General features: G+C 44.9%; 1 protein-coding gene across 8 annotated transcripts in view; it reads right to left on the bottom strand.

The window, feature by feature from the left end:
• Positions 1 to 54: 54 nt before the first annotated feature.
• LOC139581479 (serine/threonine-protein kinase BRSK2-like) overlaps positions 55 to 22,694 on the bottom strand; it is a 35,352-nt gene continuing 12,712 nt past the window's right edge. For 2 of the 8 annotated variants that reach the window (XM_071411278.1, XM_071411285.1), the window contains 17 exons: positions 21,885 to 21,970; positions 21,305 to 21,445; positions 14,599 to 14,715; positions 14,254 to 14,287; positions 14,059 to 14,127; positions 13,723 to 13,869; positions 13,332 to 13,363; positions 12,941 to 13,105; positions 12,624 to 12,721; positions 11,989 to 12,151; positions 9,808 to 9,868; positions 8,538 to 9,129; positions 6,534 to 6,582; positions 6,150 to 6,273; positions 5,171 to 5,381; positions 4,694 to 4,783; positions 55 to 4,533 (listed from right to left, as the gene is read on the bottom strand). In XM_071411278.1, coding sequence (XP_071267379.1) covers positions 4,325 to 4,533; positions 4,694 to 4,783; positions 5,171 to 5,381; positions 6,150 to 6,273; positions 6,534 to 6,582; positions 8,538 to 9,129; positions 9,808 to 9,868; positions 11,989 to 12,151; positions 12,624 to 12,721; positions 12,941 to 13,105; positions 13,332 to 13,363; positions 13,723 to 13,869; positions 14,059 to 14,127; positions 14,254 to 14,287; positions 14,599 to 14,715; positions 21,305 to 21,445; positions 21,885 to 21,970 — 2,388 coding nt within the window. In that variant the 3' untranslated portion in view covers positions 55 to 4,324. The remainder of the gene's footprint in view (positions 4,534 to 4,693; positions 4,784 to 5,170; positions 5,382 to 6,149; positions 6,274 to 6,533; positions 6,583 to 8,537; positions 9,130 to 9,807; positions 9,869 to 11,988; positions 12,152 to 12,623; positions 12,722 to 12,940; positions 13,106 to 13,331; positions 13,364 to 13,722; positions 13,870 to 14,058; positions 14,128 to 14,253; positions 14,288 to 14,598; positions 14,716 to 21,304; positions 21,446 to 21,884; positions 21,971 to 22,694) is intronic. The other 6 variants (XM_071411308.1, XM_071411292.1, XM_071411316.1 and 3 more) reach the window with 6 other exon arrangements.

Genomic DNA, 22,694 nt, shown 5'->3' with positions numbered 1-22,694 from the left:
CACAATTTATGGTCAGTAATCCTAATTAATAGAAGAGTAGGAATTGAGGCACAGTTTCTTAACTTCTGATGTAGTTTATTGTTCTTTATTTATCACAGGCAATAATAATAATCATAATAGTGCACTTAAATTTTTTTATATATAATACAGACATTTCTTATTTAATCCTCCTCATCATGTTGTTTCCCCCCAAATTTCTGTTTAGAATTTTTACGAATTGTTTTGTTCTACTGTGTATGAAGTGGGGGGGAATAACAGTTTTACAATCTTGGAATGATCAATAATGATGACAACAATAATCATATTGTGAGTACGGTGTGAAAAAAGAATCAAGACATGGTTTCATACTGTATACAATGGACAGAGACATGGGGAGGGGTGTGATTTTATAAGGATGGGCTGGGGTTGAGGTATTTTCATCTGGATGAGAGGATGGGGGGGGGGGGGGTTCAAGAAGAGATACAAAGAGATAATGAGGGTGTAGGAAGGGGGCAAGGAGGGGGTTGAGGTGGTTGGAGAGAGAGGGGGCCTTTCGTTGTAAGATTCACCCGCAATGGGGGTCAAACGTCTCCCCCTCATCCCGTCATTTACTTTGAACGGTTATTTACACATAATGTCTAAGAAGGGTTTCGCTCTAGTTGTGTCTCCAGACAGTTTTCCCCCTAGTTTTTGTTTTCAGGCGAGACAAGGCGGGGCGTCAAAGCTCCCAGTAACAGCAACGTCCAGGCCCTCTGGCCTCGACAACGCCAATTGAAACCAATAGAAGCCAAACTCTTTTAGACGTGGAGCAACAGCAATAGCCAGGGAGAGGACTACCCCACCTATACAAAAGGTAGGGGTAACGCTGTCTCCCACTATCCCTCCCCGGTTTTTAGCACAGGGTAATGGAGAATGAAAGACTGTGGGGTCGTCATGTGTCACATCTCGCTCCCATTCACATGACCCCTGACCTCTGACCTAGCATTAGAATGTGGCGGGGAGTAGGATGAGGGCTCGGACAGGACACACAAACGGACAGGTCGAGCAAATATAACAGGCATGTACCTCCCTCCGTACGCATCATCTTAAGGCGCCCAAACTCATTCCTGGCTATGCAAACTCTTACTACTACTATTCTGTGCAGGACGGTGCTAGATTCATATGCCACCTATATTAATGCAGTAAAAAAACAAACATTCCGTCATCATCCCCTACATTGCTTTCCAGTAGTGTCATGCAGCATTTCATTGGCGACTAGCTCGGCTAGCATGGTTACACATCCACCATGCTGGAAAGGACAATGTGAAAGGAAAATATCCAAGACATATCCGCACAGTACGGTTCGAGTCGGCACGATATTAGGAAAATGGGTACATGATTCCTGCCAAAAGGCCTTGAGTGAAGGGTGTGAGCTACAATGAGAGGTGAGCTACTAAAAGTCAACAAGCCATAATCATGTTCTTTGCTGTGTGGAAGGGGAGCAAGACGAGCCCCAGGTAAGGAAATAGAGGAAGACTGCCTCCCACTCTTTTCCTATTTCATGGTAAATGTCCGTTTCACCCCAGTGAAGTATACAGTACAGCCGTAATAGACAGAGAGTACGCTAAGTAAAGAGTTACAATAACCTACTGTTCTGCATCTCCTAGCTACAGAATCGCCCTGTTTGCTGTACGAGGAGTTGTGTGCTATGGGTAGCAGTGTGTTGACTTTGACTGATATGAAGTGTGATGATGGCTGATGGGGACGTGGTACTGCGGTGAGTCTTAGTTACTGTGTCGTGGCCACAGCCATCACGTGAGGCAGAGTGAGACTGATAATAGGGGCTTAATGGCGGGGGCATGAAACAACAAGGTGTCGACTGACGACGAGGGACTAGGGAGGGACTAGAACGGAACCTGCGTTCTCTTTTGGTGCTCTGTGCAAGGGGTATGAGGGGGGTCGTAATGAAGGAAGTGGGGGGCAGTGCAGTGGCCAAGGGCGAAGGGATGGTAGGGGGAAACCACTATTTGTTTTGTGTTTTTTAGGACAGTGCGTTCCAATGTTAAGGTCCAGTTTTTAATTGTTGTTTTTTCTCTGAAAGAACAGGAGGGTTTCTGTTTTTGAAGGGTCCGTGTGTGTGTGTGAATACTGTTTGTGTTCTGCACGTGGGGTTGGGCCCTCAGTCAGTGTTTTTATGTGGCGTGTCCATATCTTTGTACACTTAAGTAACAACATTCTATCAGAATATGACAGAGAAGGAATTGGAGATTACTATCCCCACCCTTTCCTGTTCTCCTCTGCTTTTTCAAGTGTCTATGAGATCATTTTTTATTTACTTCATGGAAGATTTTCCTATTTTTTGCCATCCCAGAAATTCCCAAAGCATCAAATCTATCCTTGGTTCATTTCTTAAAATGTGTTTTGTTTTTGCTTTGTGTTGTTGCTTAAAATTGGAAATGATCTTCATTATACCAAACAAAGACAAATCAACAATAAAGACACAACATCAGAAGGATCTGGAAGGATTTTTGCAGCATTGGTTTCTAAAACATTGAGGAACGAATGGACAAGAGGTTGTTTTCTGTCCTGCTCTGGAAAAGAGGGTTCAATCTGGTTTCAACTGCAGCAGCCATTTTTGTCAGTTTCAATGCTGTTCCAATATTCCAACAGAACTTTTCCCTCTGTTCTTGTCAGCATCTTCCCTTTCCACTATCTTTCCACTTTACAATATATAAATCAACAAATAAACACATCAATAAATATTAAATAAATCTATGACATAAATAAAATAAAATACTTTTACAATAGTGTTTTTTGTTTTTGACATTCACTTGGTTAGCGCTATCCTCCATTTTGTTGGCGGCAAACATCCAACTCATTTGCGCTCAAATCACATTAACAAAAGGAAAAAGGAAACAAAAAACTAAATGGAATTCATTATTTTTGTGTGTGGTCTGTTTCTTTCCTGTCCTGGGAATGAGTGTGCAGCAGTTTCAATGTCTTTCTCTCTGTCATCCTTAAGACAAAGTCTCTCTTTTTGTTTCTTGAAATGAGCTTTTCCACCTCCTCTCTCTTTCTGCTCTCTTAACAGAACAAATCCGTTTAGGTGTCTAGGGCCTTTTCAAAAGCCGCATCATTCAGTGCCCCATGTCGGCCATATTGGGAACGTAAGGGAGTTGGTTGTTTTCTGTAGAAGACAATAATGGATGTGGAGGGCTTGGTTCAGTCCTCTTGGAATGAACACAACTGAACTACAATGTTGAACTACAACATCTTCATCTGAGCACATCATTCAGCGGATCTTAGTAGTATTAGAATTACTCGAACGATTCCAATTATATCGTTCCATTATCTGTTTGAAATCTCTCCGTGTTCCAGATGTCAGTTGTAGTGGGGGCGTTGAGACTTTCTTCTGTGCCTTGTCTGTTCTTTTTCTTCAGCTCGTGTGATATCCGTAGAGATATCCGTTTGCTTAATCCTCATTCCAAGGCAAGATGGTTTTCATAAGTTTGTTTCAATTGTATTTTCTGGAATCATACAATTGTCCTGCTGAGTTATAGAGAAAACAGATATTTGTCTTTTATTTTGTTCAAATAGCTGTATTGACGTCTTTGGAGCTACTTGGATGCAAAGATGCATTTGGACGCTTCACTCTGATTTTGATGCGGTCTTCCTCATCCTTATCTCAAATTCGACCATGTTTCTGTTCTCGTAACTTATCGTTACTGAGAATCCAGTGAAAGGACCCGACCCGTCCGTTTCCTTGACAGCCACTAAATTGACTTGACCCGTAATATTTCACTCTCACTGACCCAAAAAACGACGTTAGGTAAAACTTAAAAGTGGATCCGCGTCAACTGGGAAACACTGTTATAATTCGTGATATTATTTCTGAAATTCCACAAAGGTATTCATCTTATTGGTTGTAGACCGGATAACTTTAAAAAAAAAATCTATTTATCCTTTAACCATTCAGAGCCTGCCTTTCCCCATATAAGTCTGCCTGATTATTTTACTAGCTCCATATTGTTGTTGACAGTTGCATGATGTGTTGTACTTCAAATGTACAATTAGACATTTTTCTGATCTTGGCTTCTCTTCTGAAGCAAGTCTATGAGTGACACTGCATTTTCCTCTCGTCCGCTCTTTTCTTGGTGGCCAACTATCTCGTCGGGCCCGTTTCAGGTTGAAGCAGTGGTTTGTGACGATGATTGCTGGGTCAGGTGGTTCGGGAGATGTGACGGTGGTAGTGGTGATGGCGGTAGTGGTAGTCTGAGGGGGTTTGTCTGTGTTGTTCTCTAATGTCATCCCTCTCTAACGGTTTGCCCTATCCTGTTCTGTTGATGTCTGTTTCCACAATGTTCCCTCAGGGCTGAGACTGTGTCCCGTTGGAGGAAAGGAGTCTGGTCTTGTCTTTGCCCGAGCCCTTCCTCTGAAGCACGCTCCCGCTGCCCCCTATCCCTGCGTCACCACGCTCACACTTCTCGCCCCGGTCCCCGCCTCCTTCCGAACGTCGGGAGTTTTGCCGGGTCGGGGTGCCGGGCGGACGCGAGGTCAGCTGCCCATTCTTCTCATCTGGGGAGAAAAAGATAAAAAGACATGAGTTTGATGAAGACAGAGATATAAATAGTGTGTGTGTGTGTGTGTGTGTGTGTGTGTGTGTGTGTGTGTGTGTGTGTGTGTGTGTGTGTGTGTGTGTGTGTGTGTGTGTGTGTGTGTGTGTGAGGGGACCAACCAGCCAGTGCCAGCACAGATGGCTGATCATGAGTACTAAGTAGCTGGGCTTGAATTGTTTCCACCACTCTCTTGAACCTGCGACTTGGACCTAAGGAGTCAGACAAATACTCAGTCAAGGTATACACTGCCCCGCATCAATATGGGGATGACTTTAAGATGAATTACCTACATGTATAATGAGTTCTGTTAACTGTCTCCTGACAGTTTTGTGGTATATGTCGGGGATATATTACAGGATAAAATATAGGACAAAATCATGCCAAACATTGGTTACCAAACACTGACTACACATTTTTGCAAATAAAAGTCTGAGACAAAATTAAACTGTAACTTCAAGCGAATCATAACTTCCACTTAAGTCACATTTTCACTTGAGAATCCTACTCCCATTGACATCAATGCATAACTAAGTGACAATTTGCCTTAAAGTGGGTAGCAAGAACGCGACACGACAAACAAGTCTGAGAACCAATACCTGATATGAGAGTGAACGTCACGCTGTAGATGCCAGTTTCCCTCTTTCCTTCCCTCTCGGCTCGCTCCCTCTCTCTCTCCCTCTCTACCTCAGAGAAGGCGATGTCCACCTGAAATTTAACAGGCTTCTGGAAGACGGAGGGGCCACCAGAGGACTTATACTCTGCTCTGAAGCTGGTCTGGGAGATGACGCTGTGACTCAGGGACGGGATCTGAACAGATGCAATGTAACAACACAGCATTGGAAACGAGAGGTGGAAACCGCTTTACACACCTTACAAGACTTTCCATCTATTGTTTATGTGTTCATGTTTTACGAAGGTGGTTGGTGTATCTTTGTATCATGGCTGTGCAGGCCTTTCACTGAAAGTAGGGGAAGGTACAGAGTTAAAGAGAAGGAGTTAGAGAGAGGGAGAGAGAGAGAGGATATATAAAAAGAGAGAGAGGATATATAGAGAGAGAAAGAGAGATAGATAAAGAGAGAGGATATATAAAGAGAGAGAGTATAGATAAAGAGAGAGAGAGGATAGATAAAGAGAGAGAGAGAGAAAGAGAGAGGATAGATAGAGAGAGGATAGATAGAGAGAGGATAGAGAGAGAGAGGATAGATAAAGAGAGAGAGAGAGAGAGGGGATAGATAAAGAGAGAGAGAGAGGATAGATAGAGAGGGAGGATAGATAAAGAGAGAGAGAGGATAGATAGAGAGAGATGATAGATAAAGAGAGAGAGAGAGAGAGAGGATAGATAAAGAGAGAAAGAGAGAGAGGATAGATAGAGAAAGAGAGAGAGGATAGAGAAAGAGAGGATAGATAAAGAGAGAGAGAGAGGATAGATAAAGAAAGAGAGAGAGGATAGATAAAGAGAGAGAGAGAGAAAGAGAGAGAGAGGATAGATAAAGAGAGAGAGAGAAAGAGAGAGTTGTCCGAGAGAGATAGAGAGGAAGAATGAGTGAGGATTTTCGGATAGACAGAGATACTCACAGACAAGAAGGCATGGACTATATCAGCTTTGATGGAACTAAGCGGTTTGTCTCTAATGACAACAAATATCTGTTCCTCCTTTTCCAGGCTGATGAAGTTCCCAAACCACGACTTCTTGGCCAGCCTGCCATTCAGAAGCATTTTTAACAGTCATATATTCATATTTCTGCTATGTTAAATAGAGGTGCTTATAATCATGTATGAACACTTATAAGCATGTAGAGTGACTTATTCAAGGACGTTGATATAAAGTGTTCCCGAAACATGCGGCATCGAAACGTGTTACAGGCTAGCAGATACGATAGCATTTTACATGACAGGCAGGACAGTCATTCCGATGGATATAGATAGACTAACTGTGTATGTCTAGGATTATCTACTTACTCCGGGCTTGATTCTGGAGTTAGACTTGACATGTCCTCCGGTGTTGGAACTACAGGAGAGCAAAAGGAGAGAGATGGAGAGAAAGAAAGAGAGAAAGAAAGAAAGACGAGAATCAGAGGGAGAGGGAGAGAGATGTTGAGTTATATATCGAGGGGAAGATAGAAAAAGAGAGAGAGGGTGAGGAGGGAGGGAGTAGAGCGGAGAGAAGGAGAACTTGACGACATCACTTGATGAGGTTCAGTTTCATTGACTTAATGACCAATCTGTCTAATATATTTGAGCACCGTATAGTACAGTACGGTCCTTCTGCAATGGTAGAAGAGACTGTGGCTACTTTGAGAACAGAATATTCACATACAATGTCACTTTAATAATGTTTGCATACTGTTTTACCCAATTCATATGTATATACTGTATTCTAGTTATGGCTCATCCTATATACAGTGCCTTCAGAAAGTATTCACACCCCTTGACTTTTTCCACATTTTGTTGTGTCACAGCCTGAATTTAAAATTTATTATATTGATTTTTTTTCACTGGCCGACACACAATACCCCATATTGTCAAAGTGGAATTATGTTTTTAGACATTTTTTCCAATTAATAAAAAATGTAAAGCTGAAATGTCTCGACTCAGTAAGTAATCAACCCCCTTTGATATGGCAAGCCTAAATAAGTTCATGAGTAAAAATGTAAAACGTGAGTAAAAACCCACATAATAAGTTGCATGGACTCACACTGTGTGCAGAAATAGTGTTTAACATGATTTTTGAATGACTACCTCATCTCTGTACCCCACACATACAATTATCTGTAAGGTCCCACAGTCGAGCAGTGAATTTCAAACACAGATTCAACCACAAAGACCAGGGAGGTTTTCCAATGTCTCGCAAAGAAAGGCACCTATTGGTAGATGGGTTTAAAAAAAGCAGACATTGAATATCCCTTCGAGCAAGGTGAAGTTATTAATTACACTTTGGATGGCGTATCAATACACCGATTGACTACAAAGATACAGGCGTCCTTCCAAACTCAATTGCCGGATATGAAGGAAATCGCTTAGGGGATTTCACCATGAGGCCAATGGTGACTTTAAAACAGTTACAGAGTTCAATGGCTGTGATAGGAGAAAAATGGGGATGGATCAACAACATTGTAGTTACTACACAATACTAACCTAATTGAAGCCTGTACAGAATAAAAAATATTCCAAAACATGCATCCTGTTTGCAACAAGGAACTAAAGTAATACTGCTAAAATTTTGGTAAAGCAATTCACTTTTCAACCTGAATACAAAGTGTTGTTTGGGGCAAATCCAATTCAACACATTACTGAGTACCACTCTCCATATTTTCAAGCATAGTGATGGCTGCATCATGTTATGGGTATGCTCGTAATCGTTAAGGATTGGAGAGTTTTTCAGGATGAAAAAAAGAAACGGAATGGAGCGAAGCACAGGCAAAATCCTAGAGGAAAACCTGGTTCAGTCTGCTTTTCACCAGACACTGGGAAATTAATTCACCTTTCAGAAGGACAATAACTTGAAACAGAAAAGAAACACAAATCTAAACTGCAGTTGCTTACCGAAGAAGACAGTGAATGTTCTTGAGTGGGCGGGTTATAGTTTTGACTTAAATCTGCTTGAAAATCTATGGCAAGACTTGAAAATGGTTGTCTAGCAATGATCAACAATTAATTGGACAGAGCTTAAAGAAATGAGAAAATAATGATTTACAAAAATGTCTAAAAACATGTAATCACTTTGTCATTATGTGTTATTATTGGTAGATGGGTGCGCAAATAAATATATTTACTACATTTTGAATTCAGGCCTTAACACAACAAAATGTAAGTCAAGGGGTATGAACTGCTAATATACACACCTTTCCTATTCCTATACTGTCCATACTGTCTATACACACATATATATTCATATTACGGGCTCTAACATTGCTCGTTCTGAAATTATTTCTTTCTTACACACACTCCCCCCCTCTCTCTCACCCTGCAGTTTGCGTCGGTGGAAGCGTGGCGAACCCAGCAGGTTGTTCTTGAAGGAGTTGAGGCGTGTCCTCCAGTGGGCGGAGCTACTGGCGGCCATCCCCCCGCTGCCTCCGGGGCTGGAGGGTGGAGTTAGGGAGAGGGATCCGCCCCCGCCCCCTCCCTCCGCCCGTGAGGAGGAGGAGGAAGAGGAGGAGGAGGGAGGGGTGGGCTGGGGGTGGTGGACGGGGGTGCCTAGGGGGGTGGGGAGTGGAGACCCCTGAGGGGTGACCTGTGGCACAGGGGCAGAGTTAGGATAGACGCTCTTAGTGACCGACTTAAAGACAGAGGGGGCGGGGAAAAAGAAGAAGCGAGGGATGGGGGAGAGAATGGGTGAGGGGGACGGCGAGGGGGGAGCTTGGAGAGGTAGTGACTTCATGGATAGGAGGTGAGTGCGATCGGAGAGCCCTTTGGAGGGCAGGGTCTGGGTTTTGGGGTCGGGCACAGTCATCCGTTGTGACGGCCGGGGAGTGGTGGCACTTCCTGGTTTGGGGTCTTTGGAGTGGGTGGTGGAGGCGGAAGTGACTTCTGATTGGCTGAAAGTGAAAACTGGGCTCTGATGGGTGGGAAGAGAAAGGACGGAGGGACGGAGAGGAGGGAAGGAAAGATGAAGAGAGCAATGGTCATGAGTTATGATTTATGAATTTCCTGTAGTCTGATTGTACTTACATTTCTAATTGTAGAGATTTATATTCTGTTATTTCTCTTATTATGTTAATTTAATAGGGTCCGTTTTGAATAAAGGTCCAGAGACCCTTTCAATTTGAGGGCTAATATGTGATCCTATCGGTCTGTATCTCTTGTGTGCCTCTAGGCCCTTACTATTGGTGTGTGAGAGTGAGTGTGTGTGTGTGTGTGTGTGTGCGTGCGTGCGTGTATGGGATGGTATCTATGGTATGGGTAATGGCTCAGAATGGGACAGTATGAGGGCGATGGACAGTCAGGACAAATGACAGTCTCAGAAGAACAGTTACAGTTACAATTACACTTCAGTTCATTACAGAGAAACACAATCAGATCACAGTAGCTGTGCAGTAGCACATTTCACCATGAACACAGGTAGTCTCATCTGAATGTGAGTTCGGCATATCACAGATATACTTATGTACAAAAATATACTGATATTACAGGTATGGTATTTTATAAATTCTACAGTAGAACAACCTCTATAATAAATCATCAGGTAGTGTAAATATGTGTCTTTTTGTAAAAGAGTTGGCCAAGCGTGACTTACCCTGGGACTGCTGAGAGGACTTGACGAGAGCCCTGTTGAAGCTCCACTGACTGAACGAGACCTGGAGGACAAAAATACCAGTATCAGACAACACCGGTACAGTGGAAAAATCACATGAATTTCACGTGGTCACATGTGATCTTATGTCAAGTCAATGTGATAACCTGTGACTACATGTAAAAGCAACACGTGATCACATGAAACGACACGTCACAACCTTTCAACGTTTTTTTTCACGTGAAAGCGCAAAACCGATTTTCAGCCCGAAAGTTTTTTTTTTACATGTGAAAGTGCAAATTCCGCATGTGAGGTGAAAACATGTTATTCTCCTCACATGTGAAAAGGTGGTGTTAACACGTGAACTCTATGTCGAACACATGTGAACGACTGACCTAATGTGTCTCTTACGTTTCCGATGTAAAAATGTCAGCTCAATTTCAGCTTCACATTTTTTTGTTCAAGGGAAGCAATGAAATGGTATGGGGGTTTAAAAAAGGTGGAAAAATCTTTCATCAATGACAATATGATTATATTTGACAAGAATCACTTAGTACTGACTTATCAATACGTCCCCCGATTGGATTTGAACTCACAACCTCTGGATTTGGGGTACAGCTGATCTTGCTGCTGCGTCACAAACTTTGTAGCATTCTAAGAAGTCACATACACATTCATTACCTATAATACATCTCTGCACATAGAAAAAATAGTGCCATCTGCACTGCTATTTTAGCTAAGGAGGACCGAGCTCGCCCCAATTCACATCGACGGGGCCGTGGTAGAGCAGGTTGAGAGCTTCAAGATCCTTGGTGTCCACATCACCAACAAACTAACATGGTCCAAGCACACCAAGACAGTCGTGAAGAGGGCACGACAAAACATATTCCCCCTTTGGAGACCGAAAAGATTTGGCATGGGTCCTCAGATCCTCTAAAGGTTCTACAGCTGCACCATCGAGAGCATCCTGACGGTTTGCATCACTGCCTGGTATGGCAAATGCTCAGCCTCCGACCGCAAGGCACTACAGAGGGTAGTGCGTATGGCCCAGTACATCACTGGGGCCAAGCTTCCTGCCATCCAGGACCTCTATACCAGGCAGTGTCAGAGGAAGGCCCTTAAAATTGGCAAAGACTCCAGCCACCCTAGTCATAGACTGTTCTCTCTTGTACTGCACGGCAAGCGGTACCGGAGCGGCAAGTCTAGGTCCAAGAGGCTTCTAAACAGCTTCTATCCCCAAGCCATAAGACTCCTGAACATCTAATCAAATGGCTACCAAGACTATTTGGATTGATTCCCCCCTTATTTTACGCTGCTGCTACTCTCTGTTGTTATCATCTATGCATAGTCACTTTAATAACTCTACCTACATGTACATATTACCTAAATTACCTCGACTAACCGGTGCCCCTGCACATTGACTCTGTACGGGTACCCCCCTGTATACAGCCTCCCTATTGTTATTTTACAGCTGCTCTTTAATTATTTGTTACTTTTATTATTATTTTTGGGGTATTTTTCTTAAAACTGTATTGTTGGTTAAGGGCTTGCAAGTAAGCATTTCACTGTAAGGTCTACCACCTGTTGTATTCAGCGCATGTGACAAATACAATTTGATTTGATTTGATTGATAAGTTAATATGACTATTCTCTCATCCTTAATTTAATTGATTTATTTCAGTAATTTGAGGGTTTTCTGTATAGTTGTCTACTGTTGGTGGTACATATTATTCTGTTTTAAGGTTACTCCTGAATATAAATATTATCGTTTTTCTTGAGTACAAAGCTGAGATTTACTTTGAAGTCCAGTGTAGGAATACAGGTGAAATCAGTCATTCACACAGACATGGTGGAGTAGCAGGAAGATAGTAATGCCATGAACCAAGAGGTTGTGAGTTCAAATCCCAGGTGAGGACCTAATGAATAATAATTACTGTATAAATAAACATACACAATGTAATCAAGTGTGTCAAATATCTAAGTGGAAAACACTGCAGCAATTTTGTCACATTCCGGGGACATCCTGTCCTGTTTGCAGGGCATCATGTGAAAATTTGAATCCACATGTGAAAGGTTATGTGATCATGTGAAACTTCACGTGAAATATCATCACATGTGAAGTGTTCCAAGTGTTGCATATTCGGTGTGCGTGTGTGTTTATGTGTGTATATATCTATGTCTAACCTCTGGCTGTGTGCGGAGGTGTCCAGCGCCCTGCGCGTGGGTGTTGGGGAGCCCTGCTCCGTCACACTCAGCACCTCCAAACTCTTCCTCTCCGGCCGGCACCGGCCATGACGGGTCAGCATGGGAGAGTCCACCCGCTTCCTAGGGGGATCTGCTGGGAGACCTTAGAAAGGTTAGAATCCAGGTCTCAGAGGTACACAGAAAGGTTAAAGCACCTCTAACCTACGTTAGACGTGTCGGACAAAGAAACTGCAGACCAACATGAACTTGTTGTAAAGTTTTGTCACGGGACTTTTATTTTGAAAAGTTTCATGGCAGGACTTTTATTTTGAAACAGACTCGCCAGATGTTGCTTACTGTCGCTAGCTTCACAGATACTTGTCAGTAAGTCAGGGTTGGCTAGAAATAGAATGTTCCAAATTATTTCTGAGAATGTTATGTTAGAATAGAATATGAATCGAATGTCTCTGGGAGTGATCAGAGTGTCCAATAAGTGTCGGCTAGGTGAGCTTGTTGATTCTTTCTAATATATGTTGTCTAATGTTGTCTCAAGGTTTTCTTTCCAACCTGTGTTGTCTAATGTTGTCTAAAGTTTTTATTGCTAACCTATGTTGTCTAAAGGTTTTCTTTCTAACCTATATCGTTCCTGGGCGGCAGGTCTTCGTCCTCACAGCTGGGGTAACGCTCTTTCCTGTCCAAGAGGAGGTAGTAGATCATCTTCTCCTGGTTGTCTCTGAGAAAACGAGAGAGAGAAAGAGAGCGAGAGCGAGAAAGAGAGCGAGAGCGAGAGCGAGAGCGAGAGAGAGAGAGAGAGAGAGAGAGAGATCAATAGTTCATTTCCACAGCAACCAGTGAACGGTGACACTACAGGGGCCACATCAAGGGACACTCACACTGCAGGTCCCAGGTCAGCTATCCCCTGGTCTCTAAAAGCAGCCCAGACAGTACTCACTCCTCACACTGCAGGTCCTGGGTCAGTTTCCCCCGGTCTCTGAAGCAGCCCAGCGAGTGCATGCTGTCCAGTACATCAGGGTCCAGCTCGGTCAGCGACACAATCCTCTTCACACACACACGCCTGGGAGGAGGCTGCTCCGGACACGGCTCGTTACGACCACCACTGGCAGGGGAGAGATACGGAAAGGGGGAAAGCGAGAGATAGAGAGAAAGACAGACGGAGGGGAGAAAGTTCGGATGAGTAGAGAGTTCCGTGAAAACGGCCACATACACGAGCAACATGTAGAACTATTCAACTGACTGTCTTGGTTTTATTCGTCTGTTCAGAGAGAAGGAGACAATGATAAGTTGTGAGAGAAAACAGAGTACAACGGGATGAGTGTACTTACAGATACCAGGAGTGTTTTTGTATTGCTTCTAGCTGTAAGAGAACACAGACGCAGCCAGTTAGTTACCCACACAGTACTCCTACTACGTCTAGTCAGTACCGTGAGTCGCTCTCTTCCTCACCCCTCTCTCTCTACCCCTCTCCTCTCCTCCCCCGTACCGTGAGTCTCTCTCTTCCTCACCCCTCTCTCTCTACCCCATCCCTCCTCCTCCCCTCTCCCACCCCTCTCCTCCTTCGTACCGCGAGTCTCCGGTCAGGGTTGACCTGGATCATGCCTTTGAGCGGGGCCTGGCTCTCCTTCGCCCCGTCATCATCCTCCCTCGCTCCATATCCCCCCCCCCTTCCCTCTCCTCTCTCCCTTCCACCATCCTCCCCCTCTCCTCCCCCCGTACCGTGAGTCTCTTGTCAGGGTTGACCTGGATCATTCCTTTGAGCAGGGCCTGGCAGTCTGGGGGGATGAAGTGGGGCATGTGGAACACCCCGCTCTTCACCTTCTCAAGGAGCTGACGCAGGTTGTCATGGTCAAAGGGTAGAGCTCCCTACACACACACACACACACACACACACACACACACACACACACACACACACACACACACACACACACACACACACACACACACACACACACACACACACACACACACGCGCGAGAGGAGAGAGGGGAGTTACAGAGCGAGAGACATAGAGGGGAAGAAAGAGACGGAGGGAGAGGAAGAGGATCTTACCACCAGCAGTGCAAAGAGGATGACGCCACAGCTCCACACATCTGCCCTGCGACCGTCATACTTCTCCCCCTGCAATGCAAGAGGACGGCAGGACACTCACTGAGAATACAATCGATTCACTGTTCATTCATACAGTACAGACACACAGACAAAAGACAAAAGCCACAGACGTACAGAGAGAAAAGTTTAACTTACCCTGATAACTTCTGGACACGCGTAGTGAGGAGATCTGTCATCGTTCAGAAGAAAGATAACATGAAAGATAACATAACATGTTTTATTTATTTAACCAGGTAAGTCAGTTAAGAACAAATTCTTATTTACAAAGACGGCCTAGGAACAGTGGGTTAACGGCCGTGTTCAGGGGCAGAACGACGGATTTTTACCTTGTCAGCTCGGGGATTCGATCCAGCAACCTTTCGGTTACTGGCCCAACGCTCTAACCACTAGGCAACCTGCCGCCCCAAAATACTGTACGTCAGTAAGGACGCCCGCCTCTCCACGCACACACACTCAGGAACACACACACACTGTACTCACCCACAGCTGGTCTCTAGCAGGCTGTCCCCCACCTGTAGGGAGGCCATGCCGAAGTCAGCGATGCGGATGTTGTTCTTCTCATCCAGGAGCAGGTTCTCAGGCTTCAGGTCTCTATGACTACAAGCACGCACGCACACACACACACACACGCACACACACAGACACACACACAGGTTAGAGAAACAGGTCTGTTCTCTTCTTTCACGTCTTCTTTTTCGCCCCTCTAGAGTTTAAACTTGATTGATTTGACATAGTGGCTGTATATATATTGCTCTGACCATATAGAGTGACTGTGTATATATTGCTGTAGTGTCTGACCATATAGAGTGACTGTGTATATATTGCTGTAGTGTCTGACCATATAGAGTGACTGTGTATATATTGCTGTAGTGTCTGACCATATAGTGACTGTGTATATATTGCTGTAGTGTCTGACCATATAGAGTGACAGTGTATATATTGCTGTAGTGTCTGACCATATAGAGTGACAGTGTGCACACAGACTGACCAGGTGAATCCGGGTGAAATCTATGATCCCTTATTGAGGTCACTTGTTAAATCCACTACAATCCGTGTAGAGGAAGGGGAGGAGACGGGTTAAAGAAGAATTGTTAAGTCTTGAGACAATTGAGACATGGATTGTGTATGTGTGCCATTCAGAGGCTGAATAATGGGCAAGACAAACTATTTAAGTGCCCTTGAACAGGTTATGGTAGTAGGTGCCAGTTGCAACAGTTTCAGTGTGTCAAGAACTGCAAAGATGCTGGGTTTTTCACACTCAACAGTTTCCCATGTGTGTCAAGAATGGTCAACCATCCTAAGGACATCCAGCCAACGAGACAACTGTGGGAAGCATTGGAGTCAACATGGGCCAACATCCCTGTGGAATGCATTCAACACCTTGTAGAGTCCATACCCTGATGAACTGAGGCTGCTCTGAGGGAAAAAGGATGGTAACTCAATATTAGGAAGGTGTTCCTAATGTTTGGTATACTCAGTGTATATACTGCATTGCTGTAGTGTCTGACCATATAGAGTGACTGTGTATATATTGCTGTAGTGTCCGACCATATAGAGTGACTGTGTATATATTACTGTAGTGTCCGACCATATAGTGACTGTGTATATATTGCTGTAGTGTCTGACCATATAGAGTGACTGTGTATATATTGCTGTAGTGTCCGACCATATAGAGTGACTGTGTATATATTACTGTAGTGTCCGACCATATAGAGTGACTGTGTATATATTGCTGTAGAGTCTGACCATATAGAGTGACTGTGTATATATTGCTGTAGTGTCCGACCATATAGAGTGACTGTGTATATATTACTGTAGTGTCCGACCATATAGAGTGACTGTGTATATATTGCTGTAGTGTCCGACCATATAGAGTGACTGTGTATATATTGCTGTAGTGTCTGACCATATAGAGTGACTGTGTACATATTGCTGTATACAGTATATTTCTGTAGTGTCTGACCATATTTACATTTACATTACATTTAAGTCATTTAGCAGACGCTCTTATCCAGAGCGACTTACAAATTGGTGCATTCACCTTATGATATCCAGTGGAACAACCACTTTACAATAGTGCATCTAACTCTTTTAAGGGGGGGGGGTTAGAAGGATTACTTTATCCTATCCTAGGTATTCCTTAAAGAGGTGGGGTTTCAGGTGTCTCCGGAAGGTGGTGATTGACTCCGCTGACCTGGCGTCGTGAGGGAGTTTGTTCCACCATTGGGGTGCCAGAGCAGCGAACAGTTTTGACTGGGCTGAGCGGGAACTGTACTTCCTCAGAGGTAGGGAGGCGAGCAGGCCAGAGGTGGATGAACGCAGTGCCCTTGTTTGGGTGTAGGGCCTGATCAGAGCCTGAAGGTACGGAGGTGCCGTTCCCCTCACAGCTCCGTAGGCAAGCACCATGGTCTTGTAGCGGATGCGAGCTTCAACTGGAAGCCAGTGGAGAGAGCGGAGGAGCAGGGTGACGTGAGAGAACTTGGGAAAGTTGAACACCAGACGGGCTGCGGCGTTCTGGATGAGTTGTAGGGGTTTAATGGCACAGGCAGGGAGCCCAGCCAACAGCGAGTTGCAGTAATCCAGACGGGAGATGACAAGTGCCTGGATTAGGACCTGCGCCGCTTCCTGCGTGAGGCAGGGTCGTACTCTGCGAATGTTGTAAAGCATGAACCTACAGGAACGGGTCACCGCCTTGATGTTAGTTGAGAACGACAGGGTGTTGTCCAGGATCACGCCAAGGTTCTTAGCACTCTGGGAGGAGGACACAATGGAGTTGTCAACCGTGATGGCGAGATCATGGAACGGGCAGTCCTTCCCCGGGAGGAAGAGCAGCTCCGTCTTGCCGAGGTTCAGCTTGAGGTGGTGATCCGTCATCCACACTGATATGTCTGCCAGACATGCAGAGATGCGATTCGCCACCTGGTTATCAGAGGGGGGAAAGGAGAAGATTAATTGTGTGTCGTCTGCATAGCAATGATAGGAGAGACCATGTGAGGATATGACAGAGCCAAGTGACTTGGTGTATAGCGAGAATAGGAGAGGGCCTAGAACAGAGCCCTGGGGGACACCAGTGGTGAGAGCACGTGGTGCGGAGACAGATTCTCGCCACGCCACCTGGTAGGAGCGACCTGTCAGGTAGGACGCAATCCAAGCGTGGGCCGCACCGGAGATGCCCAGCTCGGAGAGGGTGGAGAGGAGGATCTGATGGTTCACAGTATCAAAGGCAGCCGATAGGTCTAGAAGGATGAGAGCAGAGGAGAGAGAGTTAGCTTTAGCAGTGCGGAGTGCCTCCGTGACACAGAGAAGAGCAGTCTCAGTTGAATGACTAGTCTTGAAACCTGACTGATTTGGATCAAGAAGGTCATTCTGAGAGAGATAGCAGGAGAGCTGGCCAAGGACGGCACGTTCAAGAGTTTTGGAGAGAAAAGAAAGAAGGGATACTGGTCTGTAGTTGTTGACATCGGAGGGATCGAGTGTAGGATTTTTCAGAAGGGGTGCAACTCTCGCTCTCTTGAAGACGGAAGGGACGTAGCCAGCGGTCAAGGATGAGTTGATGAGCGAGGTGAGGTAAGGGAGAAGGTCTCCGGAAATGGTCTGGAGAAGAGAGGAGGGGATAGGGTCAAGCGGGCAGGTTGTTGGGCGGCCAGCCGTCACAAGACGCGAGATTTCATCTGGAGAGAGAGGGGAGAAAGAGGTCAAAGCACAGGGTAGGGCAGTGTGAGCAGAACCAGCGGTGTCGTTTGACTTAGCAAACGAGGATCGGATGTCGTCGACCTTCTTTTCAAAATGGTTGACGAAGTCATCAGCAGAGAGGGAGGAGGGGGGAGGAGGGGGAGGAGGATTCAGGAGGGAGGAGAAGGTGGCAAAGAGCTTCCTAGGGTTAGAGGCAGATGCTTGGAATTTAGAGTGGTAGAAATTGGCTTTAGCAGCAGAGACAGAAGAGGAGAATGTAGAGAGGAGGGAGTGAAAGGATGCCAGGTCCGCAGGGAGGCGAGTTTTCCTCCATTTCCGCTCGGCTGCCCGGAGCCCTGTTCTGTGAGCTCGCAATGAGTCGTCGAGCCACGGAGCAGGAGGGGAGGACCGAGCCGGCCTGGAGGATAGGGGACATAGAGAGTCAAAGGATGCAGAAAGGGAGGAGAGGAGGGTTGAGCAGAGGGAAGAGATGATAGGATGGAAGAGGAGAGAGTAGCGGGGGAGAGAGAGCGAAGGTTGGGACGGCGCGATACCATCCGAGTAGGGGCAGTGTGGGAAGTGTTGGATGAGAGCGAGAGGGAAAAGGATACAAGGTAGTGGTCGGAGACTTGGAGGGGAGTTGCAATGAGATTAGTGGAAGAACAGCATCTAGTAAAGATGAGGTCAAGCGTATTGCCTGCCTTGTGAGTAGGGGGGGAAGGTGAGATGGTGAGGTCAAAAGAGGAGAGGAGTGGAAAGAAGGAGGCAGAGAGGAATGAGTCAAAGGTAGACGTGGGGAGGTTAAAGTCACCCAGAACTGTGAGAGGTGAGCCATCCTCAGGAAAGGAACTTATCAGGGCGTCAAGCTCATTGATGAACTCTCCAAGGGAACCTGGAGGGCGATAAATGATAAGGATGTTAAGCTTGAAAGGGCTGGTAACTGTGACAGCATGGAATTCAAAGGAGGCGATAGACAGATGGGTCAGGGGAGAAAGAGAGAATGTCCACTTGGGAGAGATGAGGATCCCAGTGCCACCACCCCGCTGACCAGAAGCTCTCGGGGTGTGCGAGAACACGTGGGCAGACGAGGAGAGAGCAGTAGGAGTAGCAGTGTTATCAGTGGTAATCCATGTTTCCGTCAGTGCCAAGAAGTCGAGGGACTGGAGGGAAGCATAGGCTGAGATGAACTCTGCCTTGTTGGCCGCAGATCGGCAGTTCCAGAGGCTGCCTGAGACCTGGAACTCCACGTGGGTCGTGCACACTGGGACCACCAGGTTAGAGTAGCAGCGGCCACGCGGTGTGAAGCGTTTGTATGGTCTGTGCAGAGAGGAGAGAACAGGGATAGACAGACACATAGTTGACAGGCTACAGAAGAGGCTACGCTAATGCAAAGGAGATTGGAATGACAAGTGGACTACACGTCTCGAATGTTCAGAAAGTTAAGCTTACGTTGCAAAAAATCTTATTGACTAAAATTATATAGTACTGCTGGCTGGTGAAATAGGCTAGCTAGCAGTGGCTGCGTTGTTGACTTTGTTTGAAAGTGTAGCTGGCTAGGTAACCTCTAACTGGCTAGGTAACCTCGACAATTACTCTAGACTACACAATTATCTTGGATACAAAGACGGCTATGTAGCCAGCTAAGATCAAACAAATCAAACTGTTGTACTGTAATGAAATGAAATGTAATACTACCTGTAATACTACCTGTGGAGCAAAGCGGAATGCAACTACTCGCTCCAAACCAAACCGGAAGTGCGTATCGTAGAGGGAGAGGCAATAGAAGTGTTGTTTCTTGTATTATTGTCTTTTGTGTCTTTAGAGGACTGCTTCACCTTAATGTCCCCTTTCCCTTTTCTTCTGTCCTTATTTTGTCCCACTTTGTCCCTTCTTTGTCCCTTCTTCTCTTCTGCCAACTAGACACTCCTTGTTAGCTAGCTAGCTTCTTTCAGGAATGTCCCTAGCAACTGCCTAGCAACAGGTAAACAACTTAGCTAGCTAAGAAAACGGTATAATTTTATGAAAAATTGTTACTTTTTCAAAAGCCTTTCTTCTTTGTTTGCTGCTTGTTTGGTCTCCTATTCAGTTTGCAGTTTTCTTTTGATTTTTTTTCGATGTACTTTACTCTAAAAAAACATTTAAATTTCAATATTTGTAGGAGCTCATCTTTTCAGCTGCTGCTGCTTAATTTGGAACTCCGGAACAATATATAGATATACATATAGACATATATATATATACATATATAACATATAGAGTGACTGTGTACATATTGCTATAGTGTCTGACCATATAGAGCGACTGTGTACATGTTGCTGTATACAGTATATTACTGTAGTGTCGGACCATATAGAGTGACTGTGTATTTTTGCTGTATACAGTATATTACTGTAGTGTCTGACCATATAGAGTGACTGTGTACATGTTGCTGTATACAGTATATTGCTGTAGTGTCTGACCATATAGAGTGACTGTGTGCATATTGCTGTAGTGTCTGACCATATAGAGTGACTGTGTATATATTGCTGTAGTGTCTGACCATATAGAGTGACTGTGTACATATTGCTGTATACAGTGAATTACTGTAGTGTCTGACCATATAGAGTGACTGTGTATATATTGCTGTAGTGTCCGACCATATAGAGTGACTGTGTATATATTGCTGTAGTGCCTGACCATATAGAGTGACTGTGTATATATTGCTGTAGTGTCTGACCATATAGAGTGACTGTGTATATATTGCTGTAGTGTCTGACCATATGGAGTGACTGTGTATATATTGCTGTAGTGTCTGACCATATAGAGTGACTGTGTATATATTGCTATAGTGTCTTACCAAATAGTGACTGTGTATATATTGCTGTAGTGTCTGACCATATAGAGTGACTGTGTATATATTGCTGTCGTGTCTGACCATATAGAGTGACTGTGTATATATTGCTGTCGTGTCTGACCAAATAGAGTGACTGTGTATATATTTCTGTAGTGTCTGACCATATAGAGTGACTGTGTATATATTGCTGTCGTGTCTGAACATATAGAGTGACTGTGTATATATTGCTGTCGTGTCTGACCATATAGAGTGACTGTGTATATATTGCTGTCGTGTCTGACCATATAGAGTGACTGTGTATATATTGCTGTAGTGTCTGACCATATAGAGTGACTGTGTATATATTACTGTAGTGTCTGACTATATAGAGTGACTGTGTATATATTGCTGTAGTGTCTGACCATATAGAGTGACTGTGTATATATTGCTGTAGTGTCTGACCATATAGAGTGACTGTGTATATATTGCTGTAGTGTCTGACCATATAGAGTGACTGTGTATATATCGCTGTAGTGTCTGACCATATAGATTGACTGTGTACATATTGCTGTAGTGTCCGACCATATAGAGTGACTGTGTACATATTGCTGTAGTGTCCGACCATATAGAGTGACTGTGTATATATTACTGTAGTGTCTGACCATATAGAGTGACTGTGTATATATTGCTGTAGTGTCTGACCATATAGAGTGACTGTGGCAGAAGTCCAGCGCTGAGATGATCTGTCTGAAGAACTTCCTGGCCTCTTTAGGCGTCAGTCTGCCCTTCTTCACCAGGTAGTCAAATAACTCTCCTCCTGAGACGTGCTCCAACACCAGATACCTGGGAGAGGGAGGGAGGGAGGGAGGGAGGGAGGGAGGGAGGGAGGGAGGGAGGGAGGGAGGGAGGGAGGGAGGGAGGGAGGGAGGGAGGGAGGGAGGGAGGGATCAAATACTGTATGTTTAAGCATATAATAATACCAAACTAATTCCCCCACTGTACATGGTCATACATACAGTACATACTCTCACACACTTTGATGTGTACATGCTTAAACATGTATAGGCCTGTTCATGATGTCACACGTTCAGTACAGCACCAATTATCACACACACACACACATTTGTGCGCGCACACACATACACACACACACATGCATACACATGCATGCACACACTCACGCACATACACACAGTATATTAGTATATTAGTATATTATTGAGTTTTGGTACAGTAGAAGAGACGGGCAGAAAGAGAGGGAGAAAGAGGATAATATACTTACAGGTACTTGTTATTCTCATAAACATCATGCAGCTTCAGCACATGAGGGTGCTCTATTAGTTTTAGTATAGCTATCTCCCTCTCCACCTGGAGACAGAGAGAGAGGTGTTAGAAACAGAGAGGAGAGAGAGAGAGAGAGGAGTTACGAACAGAGAGGGGAGAGAGAGAGAGAGAGAGGAGTTATGAACAGAGAGGAGAGAGAGAGAGAGAGAGAGAGAGAGAGAGAGAGAGAGAGAGAGAGAGAGGCAGTACGAACAGAGAGGAGAGAGAGAGAGGAGTTACGAACAGAGAGGAGAGAGAGAGAGAGAGAGAGAGAGAGAGAGAGAGAGAGAGAGAGAGAGAGAGAGAGAGAGAGAGAGAGAGAGAGAGAGAGAGAGAGAGAGAGAGAGAGAGAGAGAGAGAGAGAGAGAGAGAGAGAGAGAGAGAGAGAGAGAGAGAGAGAGAGAGAGAGAGAGAGAATTGGCGCGGGCACTAGAACAGTCTGCAGCACCCGGTCTCACCCTACTAGAATCCGAAGTCAAATGTCTACTGTTTGCTGATGATCTGGTGCTTCTGTCACCAACCAAGGAGGGCCTACAGCAGCACCTAGATCTTCTGCACAGATTCTGTCAGACCTGGGCCCTGACAGTAAATCTCAGTAAGACCAAAATAATGGTGTTCCAAAAAAGGTCCAGGTAACAGGTAACTTCCACAAAGCTGTGAACGATCTGAGAGACAAGGCAAGAAGGGCCTTCTATGCCATCAAAAGGAACATAAATTTCAACATACCAATTAGGATCTGGCTAAAAATACTTGAATCAGTCATAGAGCC

Source organism: Salvelinus alpinus, chromosome 1 (assembly GCF_045679555.1).
Source record: "Salvelinus alpinus chromosome 1, SLU_Salpinus.1, whole genome shotgun sequence".
Lineage (NCBI taxonomy): Eukaryota > Metazoa > Chordata > Actinopteri > Salmoniformes > Salmonidae > Salvelinus > Salvelinus alpinus.
This window is presented reverse-complemented; position numbering and strand designations above follow the sequence as displayed.